Source organism: Delphinapterus leucas, chromosome 13 (assembly GCF_059928025.1).
Source record: "Delphinapterus leucas isolate spDelLeu-1000000601 "Yukka" chromosome 13, BTC_Dleu_Yukka2, whole genome shotgun sequence".
NCBI classification, from domain to species: domain Eukaryota; kingdom Metazoa; phylum Chordata; class Mammalia; order Artiodactyla; family Monodontidae; genus Delphinapterus; species Delphinapterus leucas.
Genome location: NC_143141.1, coordinates 93,572,975 through 93,589,339, shown reverse-complemented (window position 1 = coordinate 93,589,339; position 16,365 = coordinate 93,572,975). Strand labels below are relative to the sequence as shown.

General features: G+C 50.2%; 1 protein-coding gene across 1 annotated transcript in view; it reads left to right on the top strand.

The window, feature by feature from the left end:
- The window catches only part of SNTG2 (syntrophin gamma 2), a 150,360-nt gene that overhangs the window by 39,109 nt on the left and 94,886 nt on the right, over nt 1-16,365 (top strand). The window contains exons 6-8 of the mRNA XM_089922505.1: nt 5,425-5,468; nt 5,581-5,622; nt 13,317-13,404. Of these exons, the coding sequence (XP_089778631.1) occupies nt 5,425-5,468; nt 5,581-5,622; nt 13,317-13,404 (174 nt within the window). The remainder of the gene's footprint in view (nt 1-5,424; nt 5,469-5,580; nt 5,623-13,316; nt 13,405-16,365) is intronic.

Here is a 16,365-nt window from a genome sequence, read left to right as displayed (position 1 = left end):
TAACTTTTCTTTTATATTGGAGTCTAGTTGATTAACAATGTTGTGTTAGTTTCAGGGGTACAACAAAGTGATTCAGTTATACGTGCATCTGTTCTTTTTCAAATTCTTTGTCTTTTCGTCGGGTCTTCATGACTGGACAAGGCAGATGTGGCTGGCTGTTCACACTCGTAGGTCAGGGAACAGAGAAACGGCGGTTCGCCCAGTCTCACTCTGCCAGGGAAGGGAGGCTTAGCTATAAACCAGGTTTTTCTGTCTCAGAATCCAGTTCTTCCTCCATACCGTGTCATCACATTATGTACTAGTAAAATCCGTTCACAGCCGAGGTTTAATTCAGTTATCATCATAATGTTTCAGTAAGGATTTGGACGGGCAGGCCTGCACCCTGTGACAGGTTTGGTGCTTGTATCCAGGAGACAGATGGGACAGTTAGAATATATCCAGAAAATTGAACTAAAACGTAGGGAGGGGGGAAGTTTGTCCCATTAGGACGGTAAAAAGAATTAGGATCCTTTAGCCTTTTTTATGTGGAACAGTCGCCATTACCTGCAGCTGGATGGTGGGGTCATAGAGGACGTTTCTGTGACAGCTGAGTGTGGATGGAAATGGGGCGGCTGTGTCCCTTGTGAAGACGCTGCACATTTGCACAGAATGACCGTTACTATCATCCAAACACAGGTATCACCCCAGGGCAAGAGGACCAAGCCCATGCCGAGGAGCTGCACGCTCACCCCGACCGTCACAGGGCCAGCGGGGGAACCTGAGTGCAGGGGACCTCCGCCTTTTGAAGCCACGGCCTCGAGATCTGTCGAAACGGGACTCCTCACACTTACTGAGCCAACTTCAGGGGGAGGTCGGAGCTTCCTGGGGTGTGAGGTCCCCTGAGACGCCCACTTTTTATTTTTCTCTAGAATATTCACCTGTATTTGGTGTCTTACAGCCGTGAAATGCCGCCGTTATACAAGATTTGTGATTAACTTCTTTTCACATCTATGACATTTCATTAATTTCATTTTGCTGAATTCAGTGGAAAACTTTATCTTCCCCTTGATCTTTGCATCCCTCTGGTTCCCTCCCCTCCGTCTACACGTCAGCCCCCCATCTGTGTTAATTCTGAGGCCACGTGGCACCCCTCCCCACTGCATAGTCCAAATATGTGGTCCAGGCTTAGGGAAGCAGAGGTTGCAGAGCCCGGGCAACCTTTTCAGAGAATGCGATTGTCTCACTGCCTGTCCCACTGGTGTCGGGGGTTCAGACAGCGGGCCTTTGCCTCTGTCCGTGTTAACTGTGCAGCCCCTGACCCCAGCAGCAGGGCCTGCTGTTGCCCCATCTCATTTTTGTGCTGCAAAGGACACAGCTTTGGAAACGTTAAGATCTGACACAAATATTCGGGCCAGTGTGTCTCGCCAATAGTTGCTAACTTCTTTCTAGACTCTTAATATTTAACAGAGTCCTATTTTAGACGGTGTAGCCTGGATCCGACTGAATTTATGTAGATGTAGAGAGAAAGCCCTCTCACCTCGGGAAGAGATTGTGGTGCCGGATTTGGAATTTTTAGGTCAGGCTTTCCTGACCCTGCTTCCTAGAACAAACCAGAATCTGCTCCTTTTGCCTCAGGAGCTGGATATAGGGTGAAAGGAGACCCTTCCCACACCCTGGATCCAGGTGGAAGTGCAGCTCCTTGAGTGAAGAATATTTCAGCATTCCTTCTCCTTCATTGTTAATGAATCAATGAAAATATGCTTTTAAAGCTATCCAAATAAGTAGAACTTGGAACAGACAATAAAAATTGACTTTGTAGCTGAATGAGGAATGTTGGAACCTGGACAAGACATACTAGATATATCAGGATCTTGGAAGGATGCATGTTAAATGTTGCAGGTTTAATTGAAATTCCACGTGGGAAGAGCCGTCACCTTCGGTAGCTGATTGCTGAGAGCGAAATGCAGCAGAGAATCTGGCTGCTGGGCTGCCAGCGTGTTCTTACTGTTGAAGGATCATTTGATGTTAAGATCAGAGGGAGGCAGGTTGGCAGCGAAGAATCCAGTTGCTATGGCTACGGAAGGTGTGTGAGAGGCTCTCCGTACAAGTCCTTTCTGTCCTGGACCCACTTTGTTGTTGCTCCTTGAATCCTCCTAATTCGTCCACTGTGTCAGCTTCCACAGTTGAGGGCCATCCTGGAAGATGGAAGTGCTTTTTAATTTTAATTTACAAGATACTTTGAAATGGCTGAAATCTCTTGAGTTACTTAAGGAATTTAACTCCCCCCATTATCAGTAACACATAACCTCCCGGGGCCCCTTGGAAGATGGGAAGAGAAACCTTGTTCGCACTTCATGGACCAACCTTTAATCCCCACTGGCAGTGAGGTAATAGGATAATCTCCCTGTGCAGGGGGGCAACGGAAGGTTGGAGAGGGAGTGAACCAGGGCAGAATGTGGAAGTGAATCCTGCGCCCCTGAGTCTGGTTCTGAGGCAGAGTAAGCGGCTGGCCCCTCGGAGGTCTCCCCAGGGTGGGGTCAGCCCCGTCCCTCTTCCCATTGACCGCTCCGTGGTGACGATGTCCACACGTGGCCGGTTCTGGGGCGTAAAGGACTCAGTGTTTGTAAAGGATGATGAAGAGGGTTTTAGTCATTATTAGTCCAGATGTTCAGTGCACGTAAGACTTTTTAAGAAGCGTTCTCATTTTCTAATACTACCCAGAAGTTTATGTGAATGAATATTTAACAAGCGTCTGAATTTTACGAAGACTAATTAATTTGCAAAAAGAACAGTTTCTGTTATAACACACTTGTATTGCAAACAATGATTAAATTTACACAGTCTCACATAACACTATAGTAATAGCGATTAATTTGACTTGAAAAGGCAAGTATAACAGAAATAGAAAATATCTCGTAGCTAGTTTGCATGTTTGAATATCTATGTGGTTCAAATACATTACGCTATATTTCCATTTTACGTCCTGATGTAATGGTAAGATTACCACAGAAATAAACTAGAGCCATTTTACAGCTGAAATCTCCAAACCTAGCTTAATCTCACCAAAGAGTTGATTTAGGAACATTAATTAAAATTTTTAATTAAAATCAAATTTCCATGGTTTTATTTTATCATCCATTTTACCACTTTTTAATTTGTTTCTTTAGGACTAAAAGTGTCCTACAAAGAGAAAAACATTTCAAAGATTTAACTGGGAAGTCTTTTTAATTAGCTTTGCTTTAACGACAGAGAGAGAGAGACAGACGAGAGACATAGAGAGACAGAGACAGAGAGACAGGCAGGGAGAGACAGAGATAGAGACAGAGATAGAGGCAGTGAGAGACAGAGACATAGAGAGGCAGAGACAGAGACAGAGAGACAGAGACAGATAGGGAGAGACAGAGATAGAAGCAGTGAGAGACAGAGAGGCAGGGACAGAGAGAGAGAGACAGAGACAGGCAGAGAGAGACAAAGACAGAGAGATAGGCAGGGAGAGACAGAGATACAGAGATAGACGCAGTGAGAGACAGAGACACAGAGACGTAGAGAGGCAGAGACAGAGAGAGAGGCAGAGACAGAGAGAAAGAGTGACAGGCAGAGAGACAGAGAAGACAGAGACAGAGGCAGAGAGAGACAGAGACAGAAAGAGACAGAGAGACAGGCAGAGACAGAGACAGGAGAGAGAGACAGACAGAGACAGGTAGAGAGAGACAGAGGCAGAGAGAGGCAGAGTCCGAGAGACAGACAGAGACAGAGATACAGGCAGAGATGGGGGAGATTCTGAAAGGGCCCCCCTGTGGAGCTAGAGGGAGTGTAGATCTCACCTAGTGGGTGACAGAGGTTTTCTGGGCAAAGGCTCAGTGTAAATGAGAACTTTATTACCTAAAACCATACCATTAAATTCATTAATATAAAGACTGTACTTTATTTTCAATAAAATTTAATACTAATGACTAGAACTAATATTAACAATTGACATTAAATATTTACCTGGAATTTAAAGAACTCCAGTGTTAATCACTTATTATTTCCAATATTTAACCAAAGACTTATAAATTAAAACAAATCTAGAGGAAGGCAAAAAAACCTGTGAAAATGTGTTTTCTGCAGGTCTCAGCCTGTCTCTAACCCGTGCTGTGGCGGGACCAGCCCTTCTGGCTCTTATTATGGTCGTACGATGCCTTCAGCAGTAGCCATGAGGGGACTGAAAAAATAAAGGTTCGTTGCTGACAGGACCTGGAAATCACACAGCACCCCTGGGTCACACGGCAAGATGGAGGCTGCCAGCAGAGAGCGCGAGGCCCGGGGTCCTGCTTTCACTGGGGTCGAGGCCGGGGTCTGGGGTTTCCCGGGATCACTCTTTATTGGTGAATTTAAACATAAAGGTGGGAATTTAAAGCACAGGAAGAGGAAAAACAAGGGGCCAAATGGTCAGTTACTGAAATCAACCAAGGTCTCTAAAGCGCAGGGGCCTTCATTGTGGCGCAGGGGCCGGGGCCCTGGCTCTGTCTGGTGTGTGGCTGGCAGACTCGTCGAGGGGAGCAGAGCTGAAGTCGGGCACTTGCGTAACAAAAGAGAAAAAACAGCTGTCAGTGTTTACACTGCAAAATGCTTTACGTTTGGTGCGAATTCGTTCAGTCTTATTATTGAAAGGAGTTATCTCTCTGCCTCTATGAAAATAGAAAAGTGAAGTGGAATAATGCTGTAGAGATTATACTCAAACTTTACAATACAAAGGTTTTCTTTCCTTTTTTCCTTTAATATTCTGGGCACATTTTCTTTAATTAAAGCAGTCTATGTAAATGTGTTCCCGAGAAAGGGGAAAATGCTGAGTGGCTTCTGGGATTCCTATTTTATTGTCTGTGTCGACTTAATGAAAAATGGGGGCAGACTTTCCACACATGTAATGAAATCCTTCATTAGGAGGCAGTGACATTTGTGCTTCTCATTGAACAAGGCTCTGCGTTTACAAAGTAACTCTCTTAACGTGCTTCAAATTAGCTGAATGTTTAGCTTCACCAGCCGGGCGAGGGGGGCGCTGGGGCTGTGCTGTTGGCGTTTCCCCACACTGTGTACACACGTGCATGTGCGCACACACACACACGTGCTCACATTCTCACACGTCACGCATGCAAGCGTGTGCACACACATATGCACGTGTTCACCCAGAGACTCCTGCATGCACAGACATCCACACACACGCACACGTGTGCGCACACATACCCACACTCACGCACATGTGCACGCACACGTGTGCTCACACATACCACACACATGCACACGTGTGCTCACACATACCCACACTTCCAATGCACACGTGTGCACACACTCACACCTGCACACACACAATGCCAGTTGCTGCAAACTGACCCTAAACCACTGCCAGGAGGAGCACGATGTCTCTGAATCTCTATTAACACTGTTGCCCCTTTTGCGACCCTGCAGCCCACCAGACAGGGATGTTATTCGTAGGGGACGCCCTCCTCCAGGTCAGTATTTTAAACTTCAGTCCTTGGCTCTGCTGCATGTTAGTTCATGTTAGTTTTGAATTGAGACTCATCAATTATTATCCTCAAAATTCTTAATTTGTCATCTTTTCAGGTTAATGGCATTAATGTAGAAAATGCAACCCACGAAGAGGTGGTAAGTGTATGATGTTTTTTGTTCTTTTTATTAGATAGCCTCTTATTATTTTTTTCTCTGAAAGTCCATTTCACGGAGTGTATTCATAGAGACAGAGCTTCAGAAAAGCTTAGAAAGTTTAGCAAGTCGCGTTTCAAAGGGGCCTCTGTGCCACGTCCCTTCACAATCCACACGTCATGGGTCCTCTCCAATGCTATAAAAGGTAGATTTGGTGGCTGCTATTTTAAAGATGGGAGGGTTGAAATTCAGGGAGTGGGGACCCCGCCCGGGTGACCGGAGTGGAGCCTGTGAGGGTCTGCACACCAGCTCCCTCTGGCTTTGTGTGCTCGTCGCCTTGGAGGACGTCTCGGGACGCTCGCCTCTGGTGTGTGTCTGGGATGCTGGCCTGTGGACATGGGGGTCACAGGCTCCGCCCCAGCACCCCTTTCCAGACATGAACGTTGCCCAAGGTCAGGTCAGGCTCCAACACAGCATATTAGTAGGTCGTTAACCAGGTGAAGAATTCCTTTAACTTGCTCCAGGCACGGAGGAAAGATTCGCAGGTGGGATGACGTGTTTCTTGGTCTCAAGGGACTTGCAGTTTTAGGTTTAGGTTCAAATGGATGATGTGCTCTCATCTATTTACTTCCTCAACTTAACATTTGGGTTATTTTTCAATCTCTGCAAAAGTTTGCTTTCTTAAGGTGAGAAAATACATAGTAATTCAAAAAGAGACAGTGTCCACCTAGGTAACTTTATCCCAGCCCAGGGAAAGTAAAAAGCATTCGTCTGAAAAGAAAGACTTTTAAATTAAGTAAATGATGTGTAAAGCTTATAAATGGAGCTATTCCAATACTTGACTGATACAAATATACTTTTTGGACCAAATTATGAAATTACAAGTCTACAGTCTTCTGTGACACAAAAGCCATGATTGGAACACTGCTAATGACATACAATCTCAGCTCTTCAGACTTATGAACTTCGTAAAAATATTAGACCTCATAAATTACAGTTGCACATGGTGAAACTCATTTTTCAGAGTAGATTCTAGGTTCACTTAATCCTAAAAGAAGAAAAGTCAGTTCTGCTCCACACAGAAGATCCGCAAAAATGAGCCTCATCCTGTATATGGGCTCCTGCTTTGGAAAAGCTGTACTGCTTTTCATCGACAAAAATGTGCTTCTTTCCCTCTTTTTAATACACCGTGTGTCCTCATCCACATCAACATATAACATCGTAGCCGACGTGGCAGAGAGTAAACTTTCCATAATTTTATTGGGCAAATTCTGAGACATCTCACTATTCAGAGAGGAAGGAAAAATGGTGTTTGGAAAATGACTCAGTCTCACCTGTGTGCAGAGGTTAGGGATGCCTGGCGGGAGGTGGCGCGGGCGCAGCTGGTCCCCCTGTGGGACCCCCAGGCCCACACATATGGCAGGAGACCTGGCAGCAGAGTCCCCACAGCAGAACCCAGACCGATGTCCAGTGAGAGTCAGAGCGGGGTCAGCGCTCCGTCCTGAAGGGTCTCAGAACGAGAAACATTACAGAACTTCATTTTTATGCAACATGCTCAGAATTTTTTTAAAATATCTCAAATGTTAAATTAACTTCTAGTCCAGAATGGCAGGCCAGGGTTTTAAGTCCCATGAAAACCATTGATTAAGAACTGCCCTAACTGATAAAACTTCACAGACTTGTTTTCTGAGGCCCCCTTTTCAAGTGGAAATGAGTCCTTTTTATACACATTTTATTCATGCACAGCAGCTCGGTTATCACTAAGATCTCAGGACAGATTCTGAGTTCTGGTGATTTTGAACTCGAGAACCCTTAGAAATAAAGTCTTCACTTGTGTTTAATAAATGGTAGAAATGGAACCTTCCAGATCACTGTTCCAAGCAGCAGCCAGGCCGTCAACCCCCAGACCCCCAGCTCACGGCATCTCGTGGGCCGTCACTCAGCAGCTTGCAGCTGCGTTTGACAGAAGGTGTCCTGAGGGAGCTGAGGCCGGTCGCCTGTTTCTCCAGGTCGTTTGGCAAGTACGTGTGGACCCTCCTTCCCCCGGGTACCGAAGCATCCGTCAGGCGTCAGCAAGGCCTCTGCCCTCAAGGATGAGCCTCCGCTCTCGGGCCCTGGGCTGTCTGGACTTCCTCTTCCCCGCAGCAGCCGGCTTACTCCCGGCCCCCCCACCTCCTCACGTCTGCCCTCCTTGGGCGATGATCACCTTCTCTCAGTCTATGCTCATATGAGAAACTGTCCCGAACACAGGAGGTTAAGGCAGCGTTCCATCTTGTTGGAAGGAACATAAGTGCTATGGAAAGAAACAGGCTGGAATAAGTAGGTTAGGTAGAGGGAAGATGGATGGATAGAAGGTAGGTAGATAGGTAGACAGATAGACAGACAGGTAGCTGATAGAACATGGGTGGTTGGGTGGATGGATAGAAAAATAGAGAGAGAGATAACCGACCAACAGTATTTTCTCATGCATGAGTTGGAAAATTGTTCAGAGACATGATTCTCAACCCCGATGTGCATGAGAATCACCTGACACCCGCAGAGGTTTCAGCGGATGTAGCTTTGGTTCAGCATCACTGCTCCCTAATTCCCGGGCCTCGAAATTAGCAGGGTTCAGAGCCATTGGAATGGGGATCCAAACTCCCAGTAACGTCTCCGGTGTGCCTTGTGGGGCTTCGTTGGTGCAGGAGCACCGGGGGCAGGGGAGTCTGGCTCCTGTTCACGTGCCCACTTCCTCCCCTGGGGCCCGGGCCAGGCCGGCCTTGTATAAACGGCTGCCCTTGGTAGCAGAGATGCACGTGTCCAGCCCCTATGGCCTTGGGAGACAGAGGACACTCAAACTCTGACGGACGGGACTCTGTGTTGTAGCGTTGACCATGGTCGAGCATCCAGACCCCACCTGAGCCCAGTAACCAGGTAGGAGCTTTTCCACGAGGAGAGCAAACACAAAGCTATGTGTGTGATTATCCTGCTAGCCTCCTCCAGACACCGCCTAGAATCCCATCTGCCACGGACCCTTCCGGCACCTGAGGTCTTTGGGCGGCGGGCCCGGGTGGCAGGGCGCCTGCCCGGGGCAGCGTGGATATAGTGCAGAGCCGTCACCGCGTTGGTAGCACGACGACCGTGAGGTGCGTGGGAAGGGCAGCGTGTCCAGCTGTGGGCCACGCCCCCATCGGGATCCAAGCCAACCACCAGCGGGCCTTGCCGTCTTGGCGGCAGGGGCGCTCCTGCGGCAACTCGTTCTCACGTCACAGGTGCCAGTCCCAGCCCCCTGTCTGTCTCTGGGGCCACTTCCCGCTCTGACACTCCCGCGTCTTCACAGACTCTCTAGGGTGTTGCCTCATGCCCCCGCAAGTTGAGTACACACAGCGTCACGACGCAGCTGACCAGCCAGGGGCCGCGAGGGCTGGTGAGATGCTGGGGGCGGGGCGACAGAAAGACGGACGACCGGCCTGGCCCGGATGCAGGAGAGTCAGGGTCCACTCTTGCCGCTGCCTCTGCTGGCGTTTGCTGACAGCCAGAACCGCCAGGGGAGGGAAGTGTTGGCTGTGTCTAGTTGTAGCCCAGGTACCAGGAGCGTGCTCTATTTGTTCTGGGAAGGAGAACGCATCTGGAGCCACGGTTGTCGTTGTAGTTCTGTGTGTTTATACTTACAGTAAAGGACGGCTGTTACTGACAATTCACGTGCTTTCTGCGGGGCTAAGTACCTAAGTTGGCTGGGAGGGTGGAGGAGGCCGCATCTTCCAGGTCTTCCGTGCAGCACGGCTGTGGTTTCCTGTTTGACCCCAGAGAAGCAGTTCTGGGGGCTCCCACTTGACCCTTCTTGCCTGCTAGGCCTGAGTCAGGAAAGTAGCCTGGAGATTCTACCAGTTAGGGAATATGTCTGTTCAACCCTCTATTCAGGGAAGGGAAAGAGAACCACAGGGTGTGTTAGGGACCGATGTGCGGTGGGTCCAAGACGAAGGGCACCGATCACCTGGCAGACATCAGCCTCCCGTTCTGACTGGTGGACCAGGGCAGGTGTTGGGTGTCCAGGCATCAGCGCAGACCCGGCGTCTGGAAGCTTTGCTCTCACAGTGCTGTCACCGGTTCCGCACGTCATTTTATAGAGGATGGGGGGATATTGGCAGACGTCGACAGTGGCGGTGTTAGTGAGGGAGGGTCGGAGGGGGGACCCAACCCCGCAGGCGACAGCCAAGGGGCTGGCAGGCCGGCAGGTGCAGGTGTGTGTGTGTGTGTGTGAGTGTGTGTGTGTGGAAGCCTATGTGTTTGTGTGTGTGTGTGAGCCTATGTGTTTGTGTGTGAAGGAGCAGGACAGGTCTGTGTGCTGACGTGGGGTGAACTGCAGATTTGATTTTAGGCAAAGAGAGTGATTCGTCTAGTGGACATGGTTCCACTGACGTGAAAACAGGGCCAAAGAAGAGGACAGACAGCACACGTGGTGTAGTGTGCTTTCCTGCGTGTGCCTCTTCGTTCCCACATGGTCACGTACCTACACGTGTGGGGCCAAAAGGCACACAAATTGTGAATTCTGCTAGATGTCACCAAAACTCCCTCAAGAGAGAAGGCATTCTTGCAAACGTGTAGACGATTTCCGGAAGGACACGCATGATGCACCAGTAGCCGTGTGTCTGAGGTGTCCATCCAGGGCTCTGGCACGTGAAAGACACCCATGCTTTCATCGTGTATCTGTTTGTTGCTTCCTGTTCTAAAATATCCAGTCATCATATTTCAGTTACGACATTTTAAAGCTGCGCTGGCTCCTCAGACATAACCATATGGGATGATTTCTTCACTCCCTGGAAGGCGTCCCGGGTGAGACAACTTCAGAGACTCCCTGGAGAAACTGCTGTGAGGCCGCAAGGCTGCCAGCCCCTGTCCTGGACCAAGTGTCTGTGCCCCAGATTCACAGGTTGGAGCAGTAACCCCCGGGTGATGACGTCAGGAAGAGGAGCCTTTCGGAGGAGAATCCAGGGAGATGAGGTCATGAGGGTGGGGCCCCGTCCAGTAGGATTAGCGTCCGTGTGAGGGGGGTGGAGGCGCCAGAGCTCACTCTGTGCCCTATGAGGACACAGCGAGAAGGTGGCCGTCTGCAGCTAGGATGAAGGCCCTCACCAGAGCCTTGACCCGGCCGGCACCCTGACCACGGGCTCTGCCTCAGAACTGTGGCAGACAGTGTCTGTCGTCCAAGCCCCAGCCTGTGGCTTTTTGTTGTGGCAGCTCAAGTAGTTTACCTGAGACACCCAGCAGTTTAAATGGCTCGAGTGGCATTTTAAAAGCTTGGGGGAAGATTCGTACGAGAGTTGAATCCTTCCTGAAAAAGAAATATGTCTGACTCACCGGTAAAACTTGGCGGCCTAGCAGGTGAGTCAGAGGTGGGAAATCGGAACCTGCACCTACTTTGTCAGAGCAGAGCAGACGTGCCTGGTGACAGGGACGCAGGCAGGAAGGTGCCGGAATTGCTGGTCTTAAATAGATGCAAAAGCAAGTCCGTGTGGCTCTGAGGCAGAGCAGGGGCGCCGCCATCCAGAGCCGAGCGTGGAGTCAGGCTCCCTCCCGACACCCGTCAGTCTGAAGGTTGTGGTCTGAGGGACAGACATAGCTTTGAGATCATTCGTTGAATTCGGAGGCATTAATGGTCAGTGGTCAAAATATTTTCTCAGACAACACATACATACTTTGAACTAGATTGAAAAAAAAGAAACTGGCGATGAAGTAAAACCTTTGCCTTGTCCTAGCATCTCAAAGTCTGGAAGCATCAAGGCAGGGTAGACACTTGGGATTTGAAAAACAATAATACGTTGAAGTTAAGCCCACTCTTTCATCAAAGGTGCACCTGCCTCACTCTTTACTGTCGTTCCCGGATAAAACTAACTTGTCCAAAGTGATGTTTCTTCAAGGGCCTGGGGAACAACGCTGAAGGACTGAGCCGTGTAAATATGTGAGCGAGTCTTCTGGGGGCTAATTAGCCTTGATTAGATAGATTTTAATGCTTTAAACTCCATTTTATCTCCAGGAAGACTTGTAAAATTGTTAAATATATGCTCACTTATTGAGGTAGGGGTGGGTGTGTGCGTGTGCGTGCGCACACGTGGGCAGACCCACATAACAGAAGCAGTGGGAGAACTTGACCACAGACAGGGGCACACATCTCAGGCTCGTGCTGTCCACGTGACACCCTGGTCTTAAATTTAAAGCTCCATGAGCCCCCAGGACGAGGCAGGTTCTTCGGCGGTGGCGGCCGTCCCCTACTCAGATGTGAGCCACACCCTTGCAGCAGCCACATCTGGAGAGGACGGCGCTGCAGCTCGGGGTCCCTTCGATGCAGCTCGGGGTCCCTTCGATGCAGGAGGAGAGGGCGCAATGACACCACGGTTTTGTGAGACTCGCCCTGGGTCACCCTCGGAGGAGGAGGTGCGTGGGCCCCGTTGCCCTTGACGGCCTGGAGGAGCTGAGGCGATGGTCATTGTCTCCGGGACCTCGGGCCGGCCAGAGGGTGGTCCCAGCTGGGCCCCAGCTGTTGAGTCGTCCGAGCAGAGCGTCCGTCTCATGGCCGCGTTGCTGGGTTTGCTGGGAGGCTTTGAGCCCTCCCCTTCTCGCTGCCGTGGGCGGCAGCCCTGACTTAGGGAAGACAGACCCTGGGGCGTTTCATCCCGTGTCTGCACCTGCACCCACCCAGCAGGAGACGAGGGGGCTTCGGGAAGGGGCGCCAGGGTAGGCTCGCCTCAGGGCTCCCGGGGCACCCTCCTGGTGAGGCGTGAAATGGAGGAAAGGCCTCAGGGTCACGAGATTTGATACGTGGAAGAGACACGCCGGCGCCCGTGGCGCAGGAGGCTGTGGACGCAGGGCCTCGGGGAGAGGAGGACAGACGGATGCGTGATGAGCCGGGGGCGCCACTTCACGTTGGCTGGCCCGGGCCGAGGCAAAGGGGAGGAGCTCAGGCTCGGGGACACGGAGAACGTCCCCGGGGTGACAGGAAAGGCCTTTCTGTGGGTCTCCAGGCAGAAGCAGGTCGTCAGCAGGGGCGTGTTCAGAGGAGGGCCGGGGCCGCGTGGAAGCATCGCACGCATTCCCGATGGGACACTGGGGGCGTGAACACGTACAGCTTCTTATTCCGGGCTTTGGCTAATGTGTCTGAATCACGTTTGCTTAAACGAGGCAAACGTTGAGCGTTAAAAGCTGACCCTAGAGCTAAAGGAATGAGCTCTTTGGGTTACAGGGGAAGGGCCGGAACCGTGGGGATGGTGACGCTGTGGCTGAGAAGGGCGAAGTGCTGCCCGTTGATTTCTCCAAAATTAAAATGTCGTTTAAACTCCGAAGCTCATATTTGCGGTTTGCAGTGTCACAGTTAACCAGCTGGCGTGGGTTGCCAGCGTCTGAAATTTGTCAGTTTGCGCGCCACGCGGATTTCTCACATGACTTGAGTTTCCGGGATGGCGTGGGTAGTGTGCAGGGAGCCTGGCCTCAAACCTCTGCTGACGTGTGAACATGTGTGTAGCTGAGGCGCCAGAGTCCTGTACCTGGGGACATGCAGCCATCCTTTTGTTACGGCAGGTAAAATTCGCAGGACTTCCAGAGTTTCAAAAGTAATCGTGAACACTGAATTCTCGGGAGACAGGCAAGATGTGTAGGGATTTATTTCTATTTCTGTTCTGGTCACTTTGTTATGGTAAAGTAGCTGTCTTTTGTCACATTGACAGGTGCATCTTTTGAGAAATGCTGGCGATGAAGTGACCGTCACTGTCGAGTATCTCAGGGAAGCGCCATCATTTCTGAAGCTCCCATTAGGTAAGGGGGAGGGGAGAAGTTCAAGGGTGCCACGCAGCACATTATTTATGCAAACGATACGGCACTGGCAGGAGTGTAGATCGTTTCCTGAGCTCATATTCCGAGAGAGGAAAGACGCAGAGAGCGCCTCAGCATTGCATGTTCCTAAGACGCCCTACCCTTTAATCCGTCCACAGACTTTTAAAAGAGGGCGTCCCCAGACGGCGCTTCGTCAATGAATTAACTAAGTTGCCTTCCTCAGGTCGCCTCACTGTGACTGGATTTACCTACACACGCACATGCACACGTATAGGAACAAAGTTTGTATTTAAGATGTCTATGTCGACATGAGAAATATTTAATGTAAAAGAGGAAAGAACAGTAAATCTGCACCGTGATGTGTCACCGTCGCCCGTGTTTTCCTGCAGAGCTTGTAATTCTCTGTTATACCTGATGTGATCCAGCCGGGAAGTGGATCAAAACAGGTGTTATGACTGATTCTGTTCGGGAGGATGGCTTTACAGAATTTATGAAGTTACCGTCCTTCCTTGACTTAGCTGCAGGGCCTCTGTTGGGTGCTGACCTTGGAACCAGAGGGGCTCTGGGCTGAGGTTGGGCCCAGGGGCTGCAGCTCTGCTGGTGGCTCAGCACACTGTCCCGGCTCACGGGGAAGCGGGGCCTCCTCCCCCCGCGGCAGCCCCTCTCTTCGCTTTTCCCTTCTTTCTCCGGCTTTTTCTCTCACATGAAGGAACAGCTTCTCTCTCCTGGGCTGACCTTATGGCCGGAATCTTCTCTCTCTTTTCCATCGTTCCCCCGTTGTCGGAGCCGCTGCTGCCGCCCCTGGGCCTGGCCCAGCTCTCTGGGGCCACGGCAGGTGCTGAGACCCGATCTCACGTTCGAATCCACGGTCACAAAAAGGGCCATTGAACTTCTGGCCCTGCTCCCATCCATCTTCCTGAGTAACCGAGCAAATCGGTTTCAGCAGCTCGATTTTTGTCCGCATCAGACCTCAACCTGGAGACCATGCTGCTCACTGATCTAAGAAAAACTGACGATCCCCCCCATGGGTATGAAAATACATCAGTAGGATTCATCACACGTCCTGCCTTCTAAAAAGACCAACGCGAGAAATCAGGCCACACGTTCAAAGAGAAATAAATGCTATACACAGCACAAGAGTTTACTGGGGTTTCACAGTGATTCTTCAGGAAGAGGGTAAAAGGCCCACGGACAGCCAATCCCAAGCGTTCGCCTGGGGCCCAGGTGTGTGGCGCGTGTGAGTTTACAGCATCGTGTAGCCATGGGGGGCGTGTGCACGGCTCTGCCTGGACATCTCTCCTGCGGGCGCCTCCCCTGACGGTGTGTCCGGGAGGGCACAGGAGGCGGGAGGGGTCTCCTCTGGAGACAGTCAGTGCCGACTTTGATTATTTTGCATAAATTCAGACTCAGACTTTTTATGAAATAGAATTCACATAACATAAAATTCACCATTTTAAGGTGCGTGCTTCGGCAGTTTTTAATTTTTCACTGTGCCGTGCAGCCATCACCACTGTCCCATTCCAGAATATTTCCATCACCCCAGAAAGGAACTTTGTACCAATCATCCCCTCCCCCAGCCCCTGGAAACCACGAATCCACTTTCTGTCCCCGTGGATTTGCCTGTTCTGATCGCTTCACGTAACTGGGGCCGCGCAGTGTGTGGCCTTTCATGTCAGCTTTCTTCACTCGGCATGTTTTCCAGATTCATCCACATGGTACCCCGTGTGCAGGTGTTTCATTCCTTTTTTTAACTGAATAATTTCCATTATTTGGAGAGACCATGTTTTGTTTCTCTCTTCATCAGCCGACGGGCAGGTGGCTTGTTTCCACCTGGGGACCGTTGTGCCAATGCCGGTGTGAGCGTTCATGTACAGGTCTACATGAACGTGTTTTCAGTTCTCCCGGCCACACACCTGCGAGTGGAGGTGCTGTGTCATACGGCAAGTCTGGGTCGGATTGTTGAGGACCTGCCACACTGCCTCCATGCCTCCATCTCACACCCCACCAACCCTGCACGAGGTCAGTGTAGCTGCTATAGATCACAGCTCATTTTTTTAGGTTAGGTGTTTTTGTAAATACTCATTGAAACTATTTGTGTTGTATTCTTTTCCAGTAGTTGGTTGTTTTTTTGTGTTTTTTTTTTGCAGTACGTGGGCCTCTCACTGTTGTGGCCTCTCCCGTTGCGGAGCACAGGCTCTGGACGCGCAGGCCCAGCGGCCATGGCTCACGGGCCCAGCCACTCCGCGGCATGTGGGATCTTCCCGGACTGGGGCATGAACCCGTGTCCCCTGCATCGGCAGGCGGACTCTCAACCACTGCGCCACCAGGGAAGCCCCCAGTATTTGTTTTTTGACACTATTTTTATTATTGATAATTATTGACACTGATTTTTTAAAAATAACGGGTTTAAGTAGTGATAAGCAGAAACAGATATTACAATGTTCAGATTTCTCTTTTGGGATGTAGATGAAAAGATGCTCATTCACCAGCAGTAAGTTGATAGAAACCTAGAGCGCATGAATGACTGTCAGGTTACAATCCACTCACTCACTCGCTCACTCAGCCTCCCCTCGGGGTTGATTTGGAAGAGTTAGTCCCTCCAGTGAGAGCATCTGGAAAATGAAGGAAATTAGAAATATTTTGATTTCGCTCCCAAGTTACTGATGAGCTAGTTATGGAAATAACACATGTGCCATCAGGAAGGAGCTGCAGTAGAAGATGTAGTAAGAAGTAGGTAGAGGTGCTGGCAGAACAGACTCTGGGTCCAGAAGCAGTTCTGTGCGTGGGGAGCTGGTCTCAGAATGTTTGGAGGGTTAGGAAAACGGGAAGGAAGCTGGGTGGTCAGATGCAGTGAGAACTACCGTTCAAGCAGAGTTAAGTTGTTGTCATGTTCTCAAGCCTTCTTGGAGCTGTTCAGTCCATTTCTCCGCCTGCAGGGATGCG